This window comes from Lytechinus variegatus, chromosome 5 (assembly GCF_018143015.1).
Source record: "Lytechinus variegatus isolate NC3 chromosome 5, Lvar_3.0, whole genome shotgun sequence".
NCBI classification, from domain to species: domain Eukaryota; kingdom Metazoa; phylum Echinodermata; class Echinoidea; order Temnopleuroida; family Toxopneustidae; genus Lytechinus; species Lytechinus variegatus.
The window spans coordinates 36,860,313-36,883,745 of record NC_054744.1 but is presented as its reverse complement, the minus strand read 5'-3'; the positions used below and the strand labels follow the sequence as shown (position 1 = coordinate 36,883,745).

At 37.7% G+C, this 23,433-nt stretch overlaps 1 protein-coding gene across 1 annotated transcript; it reads right to left on the bottom strand.

Moving 5' to 3' along the window:
• Positions 1-862: 862 nt before the first annotated feature.
• LOC121416050 (GTP-binding protein 10-like) lies at positions 863-23,005 on the bottom strand. The gene is made up of 9 exons (XM_041609490.1): positions 22,873-23,005; positions 13,933-14,138; positions 12,962-13,053; positions 9,841-9,985; positions 8,037-8,110; positions 7,382-7,434; positions 6,437-6,622; positions 4,304-4,421; positions 863-2,131 (listed from the first exon to the last, which is right to left on the bottom strand). The coding sequence occupies exons 1-9, from the start codon at positions 22,927-22,929 to the stop codon at positions 1,908-1,910; spliced, it is 1,155 nt and encodes a 384-aa protein (XP_041465424.1). The 5' UTR covers positions 22,930-23,005; the 3' UTR covers positions 863-1,907.
• Positions 23,006-23,433: the final 428 nt, after the last annotated feature.

Here is a 23,433-nt window from a genome sequence, read left to right as displayed (position 1 = left end):
TCTAGTCACGTGCCAATACTTGTTAAGGGGTGCATTTTCAGAATATGAAAAATACTTTTTTAGGGTGCTTTTCAAAACCCCATGGTCACGCATGATATCCACTAGTCAATGGAAGTGGCTCCCCGAGGCACAAACATCTGCTGACATCACTTCACAGCCAACATGCCAAGATTTTTCAAAAGCAGCCGAAGAATACGTGAACTGAAAATCGTCAGAGCTCGGGCATTCAGAACATGGCATCTTCTTACGCGATGTATAATGCTGGTGTCAATGGGCAGCTGGCGCCGTCCAAAGTGCATACAATTGTCCAACAGTGCCCTCTGAATCTGGGGATCACACACTTTTCAAACAAAATAAAATCTCTATTATTCATATGGGAAAAGAATAATAATTCATAGCTGTTGAAAAAAGAATTGTTTTTTTATCTTGAATATTCAAAGATACAATAAAATAGACTACCCATTCCTATAAAAGCATGTGCTGTTACAACATGCCTACAGTAAAAAATATACAGATTACACAAGTATAATCACAAATCCTGACTGCTAGTTCATAGCCAGCATTCATTCTCAAAAAACTTTCAGTAAAGTTCAAGATGAATATCTTTCTAAAAACCAAACAATGTTGAGAAGATTCATACATCAGTTCTATTTATGCCTTCCCACTCTCCTTCACAGGATATTCATGAAGAGGTTTTTCAGTGATTTCCACTGACTAATCTGCTTCATGTAAAACTCACCTTGTCTGAAGCACAGAGATAATTCTTTGATACATCCTTGGAAAAATCAGTACCTAAAGAGACTGCCCATAGTAAAAATATTCCACCCTTACTATCAGCACCAATTTTATCTGTGAACATTTCGTTGCTCTGGTGTTGCCCATTTCCAGACCTGTCCTCAATTCTAATTCTGATTTTAATTTGCATTATATATTTATGAGTTATCTTTTATTATTCTAACTTAATTGGTTTGGAGGCTAATGTTTGTATTTTTATGATTTTTGTATATTGATAGTTTACTTTGAAATTTTCATGTTGTTCAAAATGGTCATTGTATGTATCTAATCTTACATGTAACAAGATCTTTACAATGTAAAACAATGTAAAATTAGCCTTTGGGCTACCATGAATTGTTTTTTTAATAAAACCATTTATCTATCTATCTAAAACCTGACAAGTGTGTGTATCATAGGGAGCGGGGCTGCAGAGCAAAGTTGAAAGTGGGGGAGGAGAGCACGGGGGTCGGGGGCACAGGGACAAAAGGGCACCTTTTCTTTAAAAAAGAGCACTTTCTTAAACATGGCTGTATGCAAAAATAATTCCGCAGGGGGGGGCAATGATTTGAGAAAGGGCACTTATAAGAAGGCAAAGGAGCACTTGCTCAGACATAAAACAGGTCCTTCTCAAGAGAAAGGGGCAGAGAACACGCTAATGAGGGGCACTTTTCTTGGGTAATATCCAATAAGGGGCACTGACACGAGAAAGGGCAGCTATAAGATGGCAAAAGGGCACTTGATAACGGCATAAAACAGGTCCTTCTCAGGTGAAAGGGGCACAGGGGAGGGGAATTTTTTTGTTAAAATTTGGCACTGATACGAGAAAGGGCACTTGGTAACACCTAAAACGGGTTCCCTTCTGATAAAAGTGGCACAGTACACGTTCGTAAGGGGCATTTTTCTTGCATAAAAAAGGGCACTTTTTCAGAGCTTCACAAAGTGGGGGCACTGTGCCCCTCCCGGCCCCCCCCCCCCCCAGGTTTGCCACCCCTATAGGGAGATATTAATCTTCTTTCCACCATCGATCCTCCCATTGGTCTGGGTTACTTCTTTGATCTTCCCCATGACCAGTACATCCTCATCTTCAGGTATGGTGCAACAACCAGCCAAATTGTTGGCTGCACCAACCTAACTCATACTACTCCAATATTTTTTCTCCTTCCCATCTCAACCTCCAAATCTTGTATTGTTCTTTCTTTTTCATAGTGTTCATCAATCACTTCCCGAACTCTGCTTTTTAATCTATCAAGGCCTTCTCCATGTTTAGCTGAGATTGGGATGATGTCTTCAAAGGAAATTGGTAATCTGTGTTCTTCATTCTCCTCAGTGTCCTTTTCAGTCAGACTGTGCAATGATTCTATATTTGGTAAAGGATAAAGAATGAGAACAAAATCAACGATTCAATATAGCAGCAGTGCTGACTTTGAAGACAACTACAGAATAATCATTCACAAAAAACTCAATTCAGATGATAAAATACTATGTTCATTGACCCTATGACATTTGACCATGATTGTGTGACCGATGACTGGTGAAAGATGATCAGTGATACTTGATTACCCTTATGTCCACATTTCATGAGCTAAATCCATAAACTTTTAAAGTTATGATGGCAAATCAACAAATACCCCCAACAAGGCCAAAGTTCATTGTCCTTGGTCATGTGACCTGAAACTCATCCAGAAAGTTCATTGAATGCTTTATTACTTTTATGTTCCAGTTTCATGAACTAAATCCATATACTTTCAGTTATATTTTAAAAATGAACCTTGGTTAAGATTTCGATTTGATTCCAACATAATGTAAGTTCATTGACCCTAATGACCTTTGACCTTGGTCATGTGACCTGAAACTCACATCTGATGTTCAGTCATACTTGGTTAGTCTTATATCCAAGTTTCATGAACCAGAACAATAAACATTAAAAGTTATAATGGAAATCAACAAATACCCCCAACATGGCCAAAGACCATTGACCCTAAATGACCTTTGACATTGGTCATGTGACATTAAACTCTGGCGCGATGATCAGTGATATTTGATAACCATTATATCCAGGTTTCATGAACTTTTCCACTGCTTGAATATGAAATGCAGAATCTGTACAATCTGGTGCCATATTCATTTTGGGGGGATAAAGAACCAAACCATACTTGTCTGTGTCTTGTGAGAACAAGCAGCGGGAAATCTTTTCACCGAAGTCCTTAAATCTTTTATCTATATGAATGCTGTAATTTCATAGGTCTGAGTTGGGCACTTACTCAGGGCACATCTGATCATGAAAGGAATGACATCAAACATTTCATGTATTTGTATTAAAACTGATATATTTTGGCAAATAATAAGCCTAAACTAAATATAGGAGTATGATCATATGGCATCAATATGGCATAAATGTGATCACCCATCTACATACATTGAAGTTGATGAGTGTGTTAAAGGACAAGTCCACCCCAACAAAACTTGATTTGAATAAAAAGAGAAATAATCAACAAGCATAACACTGAAAAATTCATCAAAATCGGATGTAAAATAAGAAAGTTATGGCTGTTATATCTTATACCCACTATAGCATGTATTGGTCTGTCTTATTACCTTAGAGGTAAGGGTGTGTCCATGCTAGCTGCTTGGCTGCTGGAAGTGAAGTGCAGTGTAGTGGAACAACAATGGCATTCATCCTAAAGTAGAATGTTAGGCAGGTGCATACATCTATTGTTCCAATGTCACTGGCTAGCTCTGCTTACTTTCACTGGTACATGTTTTAGCATAATAGTTATGCTCTGAGTTACTCTCTGCCAGCTGGCATGTCTATTGTGTTCTACATCTATATACATAACAATGGCATTTTAAGTTTCGCTTCATTTCACAAAACAGTTATATGCACATATCGGTCGGTATGCAAATGAGGAACTTATGACATCACTCACTATTTCTTTTGTATTTTATTATATGAAATATGAAATATTTTTATTTTGTCGTCATTGTCATGTGAAATGAAGTTTCATTCCTCCCTGAATTCGTGGAATTCCATTATTTTAACATTTTGTGCTTCAGGCAACGAGGTCCTAATCGTCAAATTCATAAAAATTGATATATTGTATAATTCAAACAATAAAAAACAAAAGAAATAGTGAGTGAGTGACATCATCAACTCCTTCATTTGGATGTAACTGGCTCGTTCATATAACTATTTTATTAAAAATAAGCGAAACTTTGAAATGTCATAACTTTCTTATTTTACATCCGATTTTGATGAAATTTTCAGCATTGTGCTTGTCTGATTTTTCTCTATTGATTTGAATCAACATTTTTCTGAGGTGGACTTGACCTTTAAACTGTTCAGAATGAAATATACCCAACACACCTGTTTGCTAAAATTGAGCAACCAGGAAAGTACAACAATACTTCAGACTAAATACACTAATATGCAGAAATAACATTATATTTATGGTTAATGAAAGGCTTTAGCATCAGCAATGGCTTTCCCGATCCTGGGGCTGTAAGTAAAATGACATCTTATTATACTTACTGTCTTGGATGAGCTCTACTGTTTCCTGGAGTAATTTATCTGCTCCTTCCACATCTACTTTGTTTAGCGCCAAGATAGCCGGCTTTTCCACAAGTTCAGACTTGTAAAGTTCCAATTCCTGATTGTGAAATAAGTAAACAGCAACATTGTTGCAATAATTTACATTATTGATATTTTTTTTCCATTGATATTGAATTTATATTTAGGCTATCCTTTTTTTGTCCATTTAACCATTTATTCTAAATGGATGACTTGCCACTTGTTATAAATCTTTCTGTAGAATGCCAATTTGGTCTCTGATCACATTGTCTAATTATGTCTAAATGCTATTTTACATAATTAAAATCTAGTAAATCAATCATTTTACTTTAAACCCTTTCAGGTGAATGTATACTTTATTCACCCAATAGGTCAAACATGAAAAAAAGAACTGGTAATAAGAACACATGGTAATAAGACAAAATGAATAAAACAAGATAATCCAAAATCTGACGATCCAGGGGGCCATTTCATAAAGCTGTTTGTAAGTTAAGAGCAACTTTAAGAACCGGTGATCCTTTCATATGCGCTAAACCTTTGCCAATGAATATACAATTTACCTCAAGAAAGGATCCCCAGTCTTTCTTATTGTCGCTCTTACCTAATGAACAGCTTTATCAAACACCCATAAGGACCTTATTGCTGAAAGAATTATGCTTTATTTCAAGCGGAGCGCCTCGTGCAGTCTCGCCTGCCTTACACAATTCAATGTAGCAGTAGTGCTGAAAACAACTATTGAATAATTATTTACAAAAAAATATTAGGCCTATAATAAAATACGATGTTCATTGATTTTAAATGATATTTCACCAAAGTCTTGTGCAGGACAATCAGTGATACTTGATCACCGTGGAGCATTCATAAAGCTGTGGATTAGTCTCTGATGGGTGTTTCATAAAGCTGTTTGTAAGTTAAGAGCAACTTTAAGAACGACTGGTGATCCTTCCTTATACGCGCTAAGCCATCGCCAATGAATATACCATTTACAACAAGACTGGATCACCAGTCGTTCTTAAAGTCGCTCTTAACTTACCAACAGCTTTATGAAACACCCGCCAGGACTATAAAAAACAGAGGGTCATGGGTTCATATCCCAGCCATGGCGTAATTTCCTTTGGCAAGAAATTTATCGACATTGTACTGCACTTGACCCAGGTGAGGTGAATTGGTAACCGGTAGGATTTATTCCTTCAACGCTTTAGCGCCTATTAATATGGCAGCTCAGCTACAACCAGGGTAATAATAGGATACCAAGTATCAAAGCACAGTTGAGTATATGCACATAGTTACTGCGCTGTATAAATGGACATATCATTATCATCATTATCATATTACTTTTATTTCCACATTTCATGAACAAGATCCATAAAATTTCAATATTATGATGGCAACTCAACAAATAACCTTAGCATGGCCAAAGTTCATTGAGCTCATATGACCTTTGGCCTTGGTCATACAGAATATCCACTGACACTTCATACTCCTATGTCTAAGTTTCATAAACTAGATCCATATACTTACAAAGTTATGATGACATTTTAAAAACTTAACCTTGGGTTAAGATTTCGATGTTGATTCCTCAAACATGGTCAACGTTCATTGACCCTAAATGACCTTTAACCTTATGCATGTGACATGACACTAGGGCAGCACATTCAGTAATACTTGATTACCTTATTATGTCAAAGTTAGATGAACTAGGTCCATATACTTTCTATGTTATGATGAAATTTCAAAAACTAAACCTTAGGTAAAGATTTTAATGTTGATGACCTAATGCAGCCAGAAAAAACAGCGTGAATAATAGTTCTTGCTGTGCTATGCTATGCAGGTGAGACAAAAATCATATGTGCACTTCTGATTGGTTGAAAATTTAGTTTCAATCGGGTAAGGAGTAGCATCCGATTACAATTAATTTTCTGCAATAGGTTCCTGAGCATAGGACAAATGATAATCAGCCCAAGTGATCACTGGACCAAACAGACATTAGACCAATTGATCAATAGTAGACCAAATGTGTGTAGCCATTTTGATGTTGGATAATCTTTGACCCATTTGTCAATTAAAATGCAGGCAAACTTAATTCAGCCCTACCTTGTTAAGGATGTTTATCGTTTGGTATGCATTCCTGTAGGCATGTCTGGGTGAAAGCTGAAAGCCATGGATGTCTATGACAAAGAGAAGGAGTTTAGTGCGCTCAACGTGGCGGAGGAATCGGTGCCCCATTCCCATATTCTGGTGAGAGCCCTCTATCAGGCCAGGAAGGTCAGCCATACTGATCTGCGGAGACACGTCAAGAGTAATTGACATTAAAATTTGACTAACTGCCGGGAAAGATAAAATCAGCTATTGGAAATGGAGCCCTAGCTATACACACAGAGCTAGAGAAAGAGATGGATAGTGAGGTCTTGTAAGGATCAAAGCAGAGCCTATGGACATGATACTCAGACAGTAGGAGAGATATCAAGTATTTGTAAATCAAACTTAATCACTTTCACAGCTTAAATTCATTGTCAGATAGATAGAAGGCAAGTTTATAATTATCACAAAGTTCATGTATAAATGATGTGATGTAATTTTTCTTTCTAAGGTGGAAAAAAAGGTCCCTGATTTGTCCGTTTTTCTTCATTTTCGTAAAAAAACAGCTAATCAAGCATAAATTGGGATGCAAACAGTTTTCAGGAAACAATAATTGTGTTTGAAGTGTTTCAAGGGTTTGACTTAGAAAATCAATGACATTAAATTCAGAGAGTGCTAAATCTCATTTAACAGTTCAATACAGTTAAATCTGTATTTCTCAAATCTTTGATCAATGGAGAATTGAATGATTGTCACAAGATTTTACATGTAGTTTAAGATTTGTATGTTAGATTGACAGTCCAATATAATTCACATTATGAAATGTTTGCCATAAGTTTTATATACAAGCTTTAAGGACAAATATAACAGTTTTGCCTGAATTAGAAAAAGTAACTACCAAAATAAAAGGAGGGGCAAACATGAGATATCCATGAGAGAATAAATAAGAAAAATAATTACCTGACGCTTATCAGCATATTCCACAACTCCGACCTGTGGCCTTATAGTAGTGACTACATGGGAGACAGAGGAAAAATTAGAAGAAAATATGTGATGAATCTATAGCACTTGAGCACTTGAATATCAAAGAAAAAAAGAAAACTACATAAAAGATGTATGACGCATGTACACCAATAATTGTATTAAGTGGAACCACATTGAAATTATCACCTACATTACATAATCATTTATGACAATATTCTGACTGACTACATGTAGATGAACTTAGACCTTACTTCATTAGAATTACTGGAAGAACAGTTCTGGAAGTGCAGAACCTCTAAATCTCTCTCTCTCTTTGAGGGGGTTAACATGAATAATATGGTATATTTGACAATTCAAATCGATTATCAATTGTAAACTCATAAAATTTACGTACATTTCAAAATACAATATCAACCTCAAAGTAAAACAAAATCTGATGATTGAATATGGACAGCATACAAGAATCTCCAATTTACAACAAGGTATTTTCTTTACCCTTATTAAATAGAGATGAGAGAAGACAAAATTTCAGAGTGTAGTTACTATTACAAACACGGATTACCGGTACAACAAAGACATGGATGAGATTCTCAACTTGAACTAAGTACAGGAATAATACTATTGATCTTACATGGATAATCAGCTATCTTAGGCTCAGTCCTTGAAACAGCCTTCAAAAGAGTTGACTTTCCAGCATTAGGGAAACTATAGTTAAAGACAAAATTATTATAATCAACTTTTATTTTGAAGTCAATTGACCAACCATATTCTCTCCTTTATCTTGTCTGTAAGAAATAAGACTAAAAAAAAAAATTTGTAAAGAATATTGCCGTTTATGGTTGATCAGAAGCTTAAAGTATTCATGAATCCGGCCTTTCTTATCATTTGAGTGGTGTAATTTCATTATGTTGTCTGCAATTTTAAACACCACTTCATGAACCGGAATAAAATGAAGTGATTTTTCTTCCAATGCACCTCAAGTATTTAAAAGTGGGATGTCTTGATTACCATCAATACTGAAAATGTAACAAGTGGAATGCCTCTGGCCATCTCACCTGCATCACGCGGTTCAATGTAGCAGCAGTGCTGACTTTGAATACTACTCTAACTCGCACAAGATGTTCAGTGATACATGGTTACTCTTATGTCCACTTTTTATGAACTAGACCAATAAACTTACAGAGATATGATGGTTATTCAACAAAAAAACCCAACATGGCCAAAGTTCATTGACCTTACATGACCTTTGACCTTGATCATGTGACCTGAAACTCGAACAGGATGTTCAGTGATACTTGATTACTCTTATGTACAAGTTTCATGAATCAGATCCATAAACTTTCAAAGTTATGATGGTAATTCAACAGATACACCCAATTCGGCCAAAGTTCATTGACCTTTGACCTTGGTCATGTGACCTGAAACGTGCACAGGATGTTCTGTGATACTTGATTACTCTAATGTCCAAGTTTAATGAACTAGACCAATAAACTTTCAAAGTTTTGATGGTAATTCAACAGATATCCCCAATTCGGCCAAAGTTCATTGACCCTAAATGACCTTTGACCTTGGTCATGTGACGTGAAACTCATGCAGGATGTTCAGTGATACTTGATTAACCTTATGTCCAAGTTTCATGAACCAGATCCATAAACTTTCAAAGTTATGATGGGAATTCAACAGATATCCCCAATTCGGCCAAAGTTCATTGACCCTAAATGACCTTTGACCTTGGTCATGTGACGTGAAACTCATGCAGGATGTTCAGTGATACTTGATTAACCTTATGTCCAAGTTTCATGAACTAGGTCCATATATTTTCTAAGTTATGATGACATTTCAAAAACTTAACCACAGGTTAAGATTTCGATGTTGATTCCTCCAACATGGTCTAAGTTCATTGACCCTAAATGACCTTTGACCTTAATCATGTGACATGAAACTCTAATAGGATGTTCAGTAATACTTGATTAACCTTATGGCCAAGTTTCATGAACTAGGTCCATATACTTTCTAAGTTATGATGTCATTTCAAAAACTTAACCTCAGGTTAAGATTTGATGTTGACGCCGCCGCCGCCGCCCCCGTCACCGCCGCCGCCGCCGTCGGAAAAGCGGCGCCTATAGTCTCACTTTGCTTCGCAGGTGAGACAAAAACTACTTTGCCAGGGTATAAGTAGAGCTTTTGCCATTATTCAAATTAAAAAGAACATTTTATTAAATTTACCATATTCCTGCTGTTTGAAAGAGAAATAAAGCACTTGCCATTATGTAAGTATTAAAGAGCATATACATGTATTCACTAAAAGCTGCATGTAGGTTTCATCAGAAATGCGACACCTTTCTGAAGAATCAAGCACTGCATTTGCACCTAGATGTAATCAGTTCATCTATGCACTATTTTTTTTCAATGACAATGCCAACATTCCTACTTACCCAACAAATCCAACATCAGCAATCAATTTCAAGATGAGTTTGAAGCTTCCTCTGCTTCCCTTAGCTCCGTTCCATAAATTCTTCTCATATCCACCTTCACCACCTCGAGCAACTAACACCTTTTCACCAACATTGTTCAAGTCTCCTGCACAAAGAGAGGGAAAGGATATGCTATATTGCCAAGAAGCACTTCAAAGATGAATTCCATTTGTGGTTTATAAAATGACTTCTAACTGAATCTAAGCAAATTAAACCAAGCATGTACTTAAGAAAAATGCTCAGTAATCTGCAAACGAGGTGTTCTGACATTGGACATGCTGTTATCCACTGTGTCATTGCCCCATGCACATAGTAATATTGACAATTTTTAGCATTCTTTAAAGTTTTGATATTTTTTCCAGCTAGTTTTCATTCTTTTTCCCACTTCGTCAAACTATGTCAAGACATGATGATGATATGATAACATTTCACTAAATGTAATTACATGTACTTACTTTAAATCAAGGATAATAATTTTGACAAGTAGCTGCATTCACAACATAAAGTCACATCACATCATGTATCAAATTTCATAATGGGTGATAAAATGTGTTATCCACAAAGGTGGTTAAAATTAGCCAATATTAGAGTGTGCCATTGAATGCATGATTTGACATCACACATTAACCCATAGGGGAACTTTAAAATGACAAAAATCCCATGAATAACTGAACATAACAAACAAAATGTCATAGACGTAATATAGGATTTGTCTTTACAGTGAGTTATTGGCAGTAGTACATGTAAAATGGTTAAACCAGGGCTCCACACTAACCCATTTTTTCTACTGGTCCAACCTATTCATGTCGGACCAGTAGATAACCAGTTTTTCAAATTTTTACTGGTCCGAACCGAAAATCTACTGGTCCCAAAAAGTAAAGAAAACATTTAAAAAAGGCGCAAGTTTATTTTTCTAGCCTTTCGTGACCCCCCCCCCCCCCCGTAAAACGAAGGAATGAAGGACAAAAAGAAAGCAAGACAGAAACAAAGAGAGTAAGAAAGAAAGAAAGAAGGAAAGAAGGAAGGAAAGTCAGAAAGGATGGAAGGAAAGAAGGAAGGAAAGAAGTAAGGAAAGAAGGAAGGAAGGACAGTAAGAAAGAAAGGATGGAAGGAAGGAAAGTAAGAAAGAAAGGATGGAAGAAAGGAGGGAGGAAGGAAGGAGGGAGGAAAGAAGGGAGGAAAGAAGGAAGGAAAGAAGGAAAGTAAGAAAGGATGGAAGGAAAGAAGGAAGGAAAGGAGGAAGGAAGGAAGGAAGGAAGGAAAGAAGGAAGGAAGGAAAGAAAGAAAGAAGGAAGGAAGGAAGGAAGGAAAGAAGGAAGGAAAGTCAGAAAGAAAGGATGGAAGGAAGGAAGAAAAGAAGGAAGAAAGGATGGAAGGAAGGAAAGAAGGAAGGAAAGAAGTAAGGAAAGAAGGAAGGAAGGAAAGTAAGAAAGAAAGAAAGGATGGAAGGAGGGAGGAAAGAAGGGAGGAAAGAAGGAAGGAAAGAAGGGAGGAAAGGAGGAAGGAAGGAAAGAAGGAAGGAAAGGAAGGAAAGAAGGAAGGAAGGAAAGAAGGAAGGAAAGAAGGAAGGAAGGAAAGAAGGAAGGAAGGAAAGAAGGAAGGAAAGAAGGAAGGAAATAAGGAAGGAAGGAAAGAAGGAAGGAAAGAAGGAAGGAAGGAAAGAAAGAAAGGATGGAAGGAAGGAAGGAGGAAGGGAGGAAAGAAGGAAGGAAAGAAGGAAGGAAAGTAAGAAAGGATGGAAGGAAAGAAGGAATGAAAGAAGGAAGGAAAGGAGGAAGGAAGGAAAGAAGGAAGGAAGGAAAGAAGGAAGGAAAGAAGGAAGGAAAGAAGGAAGGAAGGAAAGAAAGAAGGAAGGAAAGAAGGAAGGAAAGAAGGATGGAAATAAGGAAGGAAGGAAAGAAGGAAGGAAAGAAGGAAGGAAGGAAAGAAGGAAGGAAAGAAGGAAGGGAGGAAAGAAAGAAAGGATGGAAGGAAGGAAGGAGGAAGGGAGGAAAGAAGGAAGGAAAGTAAGAAAGAAAGGATGGAAGGAATGAAAGAAGGAAGGAAAGGAGGAAGGAAGGAAAGAAGGAAGGAAAGAAGGAAGGAAAGAAATAGAGAAAAAAAATTAAAAGAAAGATTGAAAAGAAAGAAGGAAAGAAAACAGGAAGAAAACAGAGGAAGAAAGCTAAAACTATTATCATAAATAATTTGTTTCTTTTTTGGCTCAATTATTAAAATAGCTACGAAAGAAAGTCAGAAACCAAGTGTATCAACACACACATAAATGCATATGTGGGGCTATATTGTATTCAGACGATACCACCCGAGACCCGATCTGTTTGAACCAAACAGAAGTGAAAATTTACCCTTTTACTGCTTACAGATGACAGAGTTACTCCAATTTTTAGGAAATATGGACATTATAAGAGCCTTTCATGAGTATGAACCGTGAATTTTGACAGTTCTGTGAGAGATTTCTGCCAGAGTTTAGCCTGGCTTCGTTCGTGCGGCCAGTGGAGAATTCACCATGTGGATTGTGTGGCTGACTACATGTACACTGCACGCATGCTGTATAGTACTCTAGTAACACGTGCGATTCATTCTGTGTGTATTCTGTGTGTGAATTGAAGAATTGAACGGGGGGAAATGGTTTGCTGTGAATTTGACCATTTCTGGAAAAGTTATTGGCCCAACAATGGTTTTTATTACTGGTCATGTCGGACCCTTAAATCTTGCTATTTTTGGAAAAATTACTGGCCCGACAATGATATTTTTTACTGGTCATGTCGGACCAGTAAATCTTCCAATTTCTGAAAATCTACTGGCCCAACAGCGATTTTTACCGGTCTGGGACCGTCGGACCGCCGCTAGTGTCGAGCCCTGAAAATGGGTACTGCAATTTCATAATGAGGGAGCTTTAAGCATCAATATTCAAAATAATTGAACTATTTCATGTGCTTTTATTGTACACACTGTATTCAAAAAGTGCAATTGGTTAACTAGACCTCTCATTTTCACTGAGCAGTCATTATAAACTGGTTTCTGTGTAAAAGTAACAACACACACTTATCAAAAGCTTCAAGAGGTAATATCATCCTCATACCTAATAACCGATTATTATCATCCGTTACACAAACTCCAGGAGGCACTTTGATGACTACATCTCTTCCTTTGCCACCTTGAAGAATGCGGGCTCTGCAAGAAGGAAAAACATATCAAAATGTAAAAAAAAAATCCATTAACTGCTTTAAAAATGCGACAATAAGACCGAAAACTTTTAAACCTCATCGCATCTGAAGCCTTCTGAAGTTAAACCTTGTGAATTTTAAATCTTGAACCTGTACATGTGCACATGAAATTCCTCCTGAAGATTTAACATTTACATGTTCATCACATGAAGAGATCAGCTTGAGAAATTCCAACTTCAGTGAGCTGAATGTTTACAGAATCAAACATGCTGCTCACACTATTCACAACCTGATGTGGGTTAAAAGTCTTAAGAACCAAAATCCCCAAAAAAGTGTCCCAAAATCAGTCATTATAGTGATGGATATTGCAACAAATTGTTCTCAAATTATGTTAACAGAATGGCCTACTGGGTTTTGGAAGACTTAAATCTTGAATAAGGTATGAACTTATTAAATTTCATCTCAACCCCCCCCCCCCCACCACGTTATGATGATATCTTTAAAATATCACATACAATGTTATGATTATATGGGGGATGTTATTGCAGCATACTGACAATCATCATCCACATGCACATTGTAAATTTTAGGGGTATAAAAGTTACAGAAAGTTATTAATATTTTTTGTTTGTTTATAGAATTTTCTACATTGTATGATATATTGCATTTTTCATCATTGTGTATACTTACTGATAAAGCCATTGGAAACCAAATTTCTTTGTATGCACACATTGACCAATGAAAGAATCTTGAATCAGAAATCTTCAATCATCCAACAGTAAAATAAACCGGAAATCAATCAGATTAAGGTTTACAAAACTAGTTTGGCAACAGAGTGACAAAAGGTTAAAAGAAAAACTCCAAAATAAAAAGGCTAAAAACTTACTTGCTGTTGTCTCCTGGCCCAGCAATATAGCGTTGATCCCTTTTAGAAGATTTCACATTTTTCAGAGTGACCCCTGTAGAAGCTTGGACATATACATCACCACCTTTGCCTCCGATCCCACCAAATTTGGGATGACCTTGCCCCCCTCCTCCTCCCCTGGCATAGATGCGGACCTGATCAATGAAACTGTGTCGTTTATTTCCAGCCTATCATTGAAAAATACAAATAGAAACTAAGAAATAATAAATTTATCACTACTGTGATGCAGTATGGCAGAACACAACCCTCCATGATTGTACTCCTGTGTGGTAAATGTGAATTCATTGAAAACCGGCTGAATTTCAGTAGCATTTTCATATTAGATTAAGCATCATATTTAACGTAATCTGCTCAAAACGAGCTCAAATCTGTTGATAACTCTGAAATTCTGACAGCTCATTTCAAGCTTCGCCACATTCTTTTAACAATTTAGAGATTTAATGTTCAATAAAATCCAAAATTTATTAATCATTTTCAAAAATTGAATTGATGAAGTTTCCTTCTGTGACCGTAAAAAGCCAGCACAGTACAGCGTACAATTAATACTGAAGTCAGATACAGGCTTGCATTATGGATTTCATGAATTCTCATGGGAACGATTTATTATGAAAAAACCTGTAGAAAAGAAAACTTATAACACAATCAGAAATAAAGTGAGTCAAAGAAGTAAAATATAGTCCTAAAAAATTCTGATAGTATGCAAAATTCAAGACAAAAGTAAAGAGTGGACTACCACCACTATTACAACCAGGATGGAACTGGAAATAGTAAAACATTGACAGAATCAGATGTAGGGAAAAAGATGCACTATGGAACCATTTTCTAGCGTTTCTACTCTCCCATCTCTTCAACATCAGGATGTTAATATTTAAGACACATTACGGGTACTGATACTGAAGAATATGTATTAAAGACAAAAAATCTGAATGTATCAAAATCACCAGGTCCAGATGGGTTACACCCTGTGTCTTGCATGAACTGGTACCTGTTATTGCAAAACCTTTGAGTATATTACTCTTTTGCCTTTATAGGCGTAGTACCACTACCAAATGTGTGGAAAAAACCAATGTCAAATTGTCAGTGCCGTATTCATGAAGGGTGATCATAAACTCCCTTCAAACTACAGACCAATAAGTCTTGCATGTATTGTATGTAAAGTAATGGAGTCTATACTGAGTGATGAAATATATGAGCATGTGAGAAGCAACAACCTTCTTAATAGTGCAAAACAATTTAGATTTGTATCAGGTCAATCAACAATATTGCAATTACTCAATGTTATAGATGATCGGACAAAAATGTTCACCCGCAGATAAATGTTGCTTACTTACAATTGGTAAAAACAATGATGAATTTAATGACACATGATAATGCCACACATAATCAATCACAAGATGAAACAAGTAAAGATTTTGGTGTGATAGTCGACATAAAGCTTAGTTTTGACCAGCACTTGCAGTCAAAGATAAATAAAGTCAATATGTTAATGAATGTAATAGACCAGTTCGTAGTTACTTCATGGACAATTTTGGTCAAATGACCTTTCATTTCTTACATTATGATAGGCAGATTTCAAAGCAAGATATTACGTAAGCTTGCCCTACATAGCAGGATGAAGAAATTGAATAGACCAGGTGACTAGAATAGCACACCAATGAACACTTTATGAAGGTATTTGTTGCATTCCTAATTTGAATGCATATCATAGCAAGTTGCACAATGTACTTGGCAAACTGTGAAATACCAGTCCTTCGTGGACGCATTGTTGTTTTTTGTGGATGTGAATGAAAACCACTTTTCAAAAGAATATATGAATAATCAAGACATCAAAGATGGTGCTTATCTCATTAGATTTTAAACCACCATGTCACTTTAGTACAAATGACCTTCCTCTGATCATGCGTAGAAACTTTTGATCATGTGCAGAAAGGAACTACGAACTGGCTTATTAAAAGAGCATGTTTATCTTCACAAGGAGAACTTTTTACTCCAAAGCATTGATTAGACCTCATTTGGAGTATGCTCATGCTGAATGGAGTCCATACTTAAACATATTCAAGCACTAGAAAATGTACAAAGAAGGGCCATTAAGTTGGTACCTGAGGTAAAGAAACTTTCATATGAACAAAGATTGATTTAACTAAAACTTCCTACATAAGCATAACGCCGTGCGCGAGGAGATATGATAAAAACATACAAGTTCACATTTCACAGGTACATGCATGACAACGAGGTAGTGCCAGATTTGGGTCAGGTACATGGGCCTTCTAAAGGTTATCATGAAAAAATTCTGAGGTCAGTCACTGAGAAACGTAAGAATTCTTTCTAAATAAGGATGAGGAATCCTTGAAATAGTCTTAGTCAGTGGCGTACCTAGGATTTTCCAAAGGGGGGGGAAAATCGTCCACCAAAAAATTTTACAAGCAAAAAAGAAAAGGATTTCTTACCAGGAAAAAAATTTACAAGCAAAAAAAAAAGAAAAAGGGTCTTCAAGTTCAAAAGAGGGGGCCACTTGTGGCTCGTCAGGGGGGGGGACAGGGGAAAGTCCCTTGCATGAGTTGTGACTCGTCAGGGGGGGCAGTCTGCCCCCCCCCTTAGGTACGCTAGTGGTCTTAGTAATGAATTAGTAAATGCATCCAGTGTCCACAACTTTGAGAATGGAAAATCGTCTTCTAAGCCAATAGTTGACCTAATTATGAAGACCTCCCCAAAAGGGTTTCAATAACATCTAGCATAGACCAAAAGCTTTGGTCTCTGTTATGTTGGCTGTTCCGCTGAACTCCATTGGCTCCACTCACCAAATACAGAGACCGAAGTCCTAGCTCGATCTGTACAGGGACTCAATAGCCATATGCTTATCATGTATTAAGTTTGGATAAAACAGGGAAGTGAAGTTGCACGACAGCCGAAATAAGTCACTGTTTTCCCCCTTTTAAGTTTATTTTTCCCCGTTTTGGTGCATTTCAGGCCAAAACGGAATAATAATCTCTATTTTGGTACAGTTCTTTATATATATATTTTAATGAAATAAAGACAAAAATCAATGAGCCCCGTCGGGGGGATTTTGCGTTGTTAACCCCCTAATAGTTGCTGCACGATAGCGAGCATCTGTGTATGATGGGGTGTCCAAACTTCGCGGACTTTTCGAAAATATTCTTCAGGCTTAATTTTGTTCACAAAATATTTACAATTCATACAAAACCAATTCAAGAAATAGTTACCACATTGACGTCAAGATCATAAACTATAAAATCATTGACGAAAATGTGAAGTAGGTCAAGGGGTTTCGCCGGTATCACGATCTTTAAATTCTATTCCCGTCGATGAATGTGCGCTGTGCTGGAAAACCGTTTTGAAAAAGTGTGACCTAACTTCGCGGACCAAAGTTTTTGAGGAAATTTAAACAAAAACTCGATCTTAAAAGGTGAGATATTTATATCAGATTGACAACAAAATGCTACAGAATCAGCCAGTACCACATTTAACTCACATTTTTTATATCTGTTTGCAAAATGATGATAATGCTTGTTGAGAATATAAGATTTCTTCGGAACGGGCGCTAACAGTGAAAAATTTGCAGATCTTTTGTCAATAATTTCATGAATACTGAACTAATCCTAAAAAAAAATTACCACAAAGGGCAATTTTAAGTCGCTTTTCACGTTGAAGATGTCAGATTTTAAAGAGTATTGCCTAGTTTTTGAGATAACGACCGTCCGCGAAGTATGGACACATGCAAAGTTTGGACTCACTGCCATCAGTAGAGGCGCACAGCCAATATTGGAGACTGTCTCCAACGTGGGAAATTATCTCCAATATCAGAGACTTTTGTAAAGAATTTGGGTATCCAATTTCAGAGACAGTCTCCAGTTTTGGAGACTAATTTCCATTGTTTACATTTGCGGCAAAAGGATTACCTTGGCGGCAAATAAAAATGTGATAAGCAGATTCCTCATGACAAATTACCCCTTTTCACCGTCTACTTTTGTTTTGATAAGGATTTTTGCTGTCAATCACACACAAAACAAATGAGCTTATGACCTCAGTGAGACAAAATTTTGGGTGGAAAAAATCATTGGTTTTTGTCGATCATTCGTAGTACAAGTGCTTCACTCGCAATTTCCTTAACCCCGTACTATAGGTGGGGCCAAATAGTACGGGGTTAAGCTTAGCCCACTTTCGTTTTACACATGCGATCTTAACCCCGTACTATTGCTCTTAGCACCGCAATTGGTGGGATAACCCTGCTTTTTTGCAGGGCCAAATAATCCCGTACTATAGGTGGGGTTAGCCCACTTTGCAAAAACGCTGTGTAAAACGAAAGTGGGCTAAGCTTAACCCCGTACTATAGGTGGGGCTAAATTGCCATTTAGCCCCACCAATAGTACGGGGTTAAGGAAATTTTAGCCTGTCTAAAAAGGGTATAAGAGGAGAATTTCTTTTTAAATGTAAAAAAAAACTCCTCAAAACAAACGGCTGCCAGCTGTCTACAGTGCGTCCCAAAAAAAACTATACACTTTTGAAATGGCTGCCAAATAAAAAATGTAGCACTTTGGGGGAAAAGACTTATAGATATGGAAAGCCAATAAAGTCAACTTTCAAATGACACCAAAAAGTTGGAAAATTATTCATGCTTGAGCGAGCACTGCCCACTGAAACAGAGGGTATGCAAATTAGGGTGGGCTGGAATTAGCCTTCCAACTTCTTTCAGATTTTTTGTTTTGTACTTGCAAAGTTGAAGGTTATTTGGTGAATCAAAGATCAGATGTGATCAGTTTGTTGTTTGTGAAAATTTCATACCTTATTAAATTTAAATTTAATGCATGAGTGATCATGAATTGCAATTTTTAGTGCAGCTTTAATCATGTGGATCTCAACAATGTGTTCATGACAGTCAGAAGAGGGGGGTAATATGACTTAGGTAGGTGAAGTAAGTTGATGGGCTAAAGGTCAACAGAACATTTAGCAACCCCTCCCTCCATCTCTACCCCCTCCCCCACTTCTCTCCTCCTGAGAGACTAAGCTTGGCTAGGCTGGGCAGGAATTAGCCATACAGTTTTTTTTAGAGGTTAGTCCTTTGGAACTTTCAAAGCTAAGGGTGTTCTGCTATTCATGAGTGAGATAAGTTTTGGTTTTAATAGGCAAATTTCATGAATTACTAAATTGAAATGTACTGCATGAGTGAACAGGAATTGTAATTTTAGTGTAGCATATTCATCTTGTCGACATCAGAAGTGTGTTCATGAGAGTCAGAGTAATGTGATGGTACATGTACCTGTTACAAGCAAGAGGGCGAGGTATGCTAAGACTTGGTTAAAAGGGCATTCCTCTTCTTTTTGTTCTTTTACAAATTAAAAGTCATAGGTACCGTCCCCTCTTCATCTCCATTTTCCAGCCCCTCCCCTCTCTCTCACTGTCTCATCTCCTGGATTGTAACCTTTTCAAAACTTAACTGCCAAGTGACCGGTGGCTGATGGTCAGTTTGAATGATTACCAAAAAAATTTAATGATTATGATGATTAATGAAATGATTTATTGGAAAAGGTGAATGTTTTATTGATCACATTGCACATTGAATGAGTGGATTTACTGATAAATTGTTGATTGATAGGAAAAAGTTGATGCCCTAAGAATTAATCATTAAACCAACATTCTGCTCTGGACTTCACACGTACATGAGAATAGCCATCAGTCTCTCAACAGGAGGGGGAGGGTGGGAAAGAGGGGGGGGGGCAGGGGCTGAATGTTCTGTTGACCCTTATTTCATCAACCTACTTCTCCCACTTAAGCCCTATCTCACAATTCTCACCCCCTATTCTCCCGACTAGCCGACTCACATGAACACATTGCTGAGATCCCCATGATAAAGTTAAAATGCTGCCCCAAAAGAGATCCAAATGATACAGTTGAAATGCTGCTCCAAAAGTGTAATTTGTGTTCACTCATGCATAAAAGTTCAATTTAATAACTTAAAAAATTTGCTGAAGATATCAAAACTATCAATAATTTATCACAACGCCCTTAACTTTGCAAGTTCGAAATGATTTGCCTCTCAACAACTGAAACAAATTGGAAGGCTAATTCCAGCCCACCCTAATTTTCATACCCTTTGTTCCAGTGGGCAGTGCTCGCTCAAGCATTAATAGTTTTCCAACTTTCTGGTGTCATTTGAAAGTTGACTTCATTGGCTTTCCATATATATGAGTCTTTTTCCCCAAAGTGCTAGATTTTTTATTTGGCGGCCATTTCAAAAGTGTATAGTTTTTTTTGGGACGCGCTGTATAGCCAATGGCGGCGGGAGACAAAAAATTTAGGTGGGGTCCACCTGAAATTTTGGAATGGACACAGGTAAAAAATTTGACAAGCGAAAAAAAAAAGGGGGGACAACAATAAGCTTTTTCGGTATTGATATTTTCAATACCGGTATTACTAATAGCTTCAATACCGGTATACCGACTAATACCGAGTAAATTCCCAATTTATTGTGCAAACAGTGTCCAATGTTTGTTTAGCCCTGATATGGCCTCGGATAAAGAGGGGATGCTTGTGGTCAGCTGAGGAATGCTCAGCATGGTCCATTCTCATTGACAAAAACTTTCTCTTTCTTTACCAAAAGTTATACGATCATGCTCTCTCCCCAGCGAGAGCTGTGAATTACCTGTGCATGTGTGCAAAATTATCTCAGCAAGCACATGGTACGAAATGAATAAGTCAAGTTGCCAAATGCTACACCGCACAAACTCACTGCTACTTTAATTACTTACTTTGCTAAACGTGTGTACATGCCCTAACTTCCAATCACCAAAATTCCCTGCTAAAACTGTCAAGGATATATGCGTGATTTTCCCTTCACCGATCTGGCCCCACTCATTCACATTTGGATTCGCCCCTTTTGTTTACCACTCACATCAACACGTGTTCGTCGAAGGTTCAAAGTTTGTTGACCTCAAATTTTGACGTCTCGTAAATAACTTTTCTTATAAATGTCCATTGTGTTGAACCCCCCCCCCCCCCCTCTTGTACATCTCCACGTTGTCTAAAAGTAAAACCCTCCCCCTAAACTTCTTATCCCCCGGCTGCCTCTTTCTCACTCATTTTTTCTTGCTTTTGTTTTCCTTTATCTCCCCAGCCCCTTAATTCTTCACTCTCTCTTTCCCATCGGCCCATTCTCTCCCCGAATACCACGAACAATCAACATCCTCCTCTTCTCTGAATCTCGATCTTCCCCTCTTTTTTGTCAATTTCATCTTTCACACATGCCAAATTTTAGTTGATCAACATCTTATCACGCCACGAGACCATCATAAATTTAAATTACAATCAATCCAATAGTTTATTTTATTTTATTCATGACCGCACATGCACAAAACGGATACAACACCCATCACAAATCACATTAATCAATATTCTAAGCCACGTTCTTCCATTTACGATCACATCACAGATCAAAATAAACAAAGAGGGATGGCGTAACATTTTTTTTCCTGTTAATGTTATCAACATTTTCTGTCTTTTTTTTATTTTCATATTTAATTTATTTATTCATTAATGTATTATTTTTTCTTTATGTATTTATTCATTTATTATTATTATTTTTTTTGGGGGGGGTCAGACGATTTTTGTAGCAGGCTTATAGTATAAAAGTAAACTTGTCATAATTGAAACAAGTCAAGAGCAGTCCAGAAAAAAACATTGCATAAAGAAAAAAAAAGTGTTAATCCCTGTGGTTTGTCTGTCAATGCACAGCACCCCCCCCCCCCAAAAAAAAAAAAAAAAATTAGTGGACATTCCCATACAAGTTAAGAGCAGTCCGAGAAAAAAAACTTGCATAAAGAAAAAACAAGTGTTAATCCCTGTGGTTTGTCTGTCAACGCCCCAAGCCAAGGTTGATACTTTGTTGAAGCCCGCAATACACCACGTGGTCAAAAGGCAGGCTAGGGAGTGTTTCAAAAAGAGTTTTGTCAGTGATTTTGTTTGTGTAGAGGGATGTTACAAGCTAGGAAACCCTCGCATGTGATTGGCGGAAAGCAAATCTGTTGTTGAAACCACTGAAAAAAACTCTTCATGAAATGCTCTCCGTCTCGGTCGACTTCGTTGTTTACTGTAGCTGTGTACACGAGTGCATGGAGGTGAGCCGACATGCACCCCAGTATCAGTGGGGCCGAGGCCTTATGCAGCGGCTAACGGAGCTCAGACAGTAGTTAAGGGGCGATGTATTCATTTCGAGGTTAGATTATTGGATTCTGATTTCATTAAATACGTTGAGAGAGCCAAAGAACTTATTGTTTTGGCTTAATTTTACTGTAAAAATACCCATAAACGACAATACAGAAGAAAATACCGGTATCATATTTTCAACTTTTGGTATGACGGTATTGAAATTTCAACGGCGGTATCCATACCGGTATGACTTTCATACCGAACGGTATTACTAATACCGGTATATCGAAAAAGCTTAGACAACAAACAACTTTTCACTTTTCAGAGGGGGTCCACCTCAAATTTACTAAGGGGGGACAGGTCCCCCCCCCCCCCCCCCCCCCCCCCCCCGTTTCCGTTGCCTATGTCTATAGCAGTGGTAGATATCATTCAATGGCAGCAGGTCATAACGAATTTGGGGGAAAGCATCATTGGTGGCTAAGCAGCAGAATGAAGTAAGAAAGATCAATACCATACCAACCACAAAAATTGTTATGTCTGGGACTACAGTGCAGTCTGAGCCTTCGTCTCGCTAACGGCCCCGTGCTATGTTCTGCCGGGGCGCGCACGGGGGATCAGCAGCAGATCACTCAGTGCGAAAGTAGCGCTGGTGTCGAACTCCTACAAATAACAAAAAGGTACAAATATACACATTTTGACATTAACTGAAACTCAAAATGGTAGAAAAATGATGATACTCACTGGAAATCTTCTTGTGGTCTTGTTAGGAAATAACAGAAACCTTGTAAGAAGTACCATTGTAGGACCCTAGCCTACTTGTCACATTGCACAGAATCGAGCAGAACTTCGGGAGAAGTTGCTGGGATCGATAGGATATGCGATCGATGGGATCATCATGTGGAGGTGCCGTGGCCGAGTGGTCTAAGGCGCCTGGCTATACGTGGAAAGTCCGGGGTTCGATCCCCGGCCGCGGCACCTATGCCCGTGAGCAAGGCATTTAATCTACAATGCTCTTTTATCCTGCTTTCAAATAAATGGAAATGCTATATGCATTATTGGTAACTAGGTGTGCACTTGTTTTAAAAAAAAAAAAAAATCATTGTACCAGTACGTTGACTCATGGAGCTCACTGGGGCGATATGTTACGGTACTGGGGGCCTGTCGGAGGCGCACGGGGGCTCCTCATAGTTTATGCACAGGCGCGCCGGAACACTTTCAGTTTTTGGGGGGCAAAATCCCGAAGGGGCACAATATTTTTGATAGCGTGAGATACCGAAACGATCGAGCGGGAGAGGCTGTGGG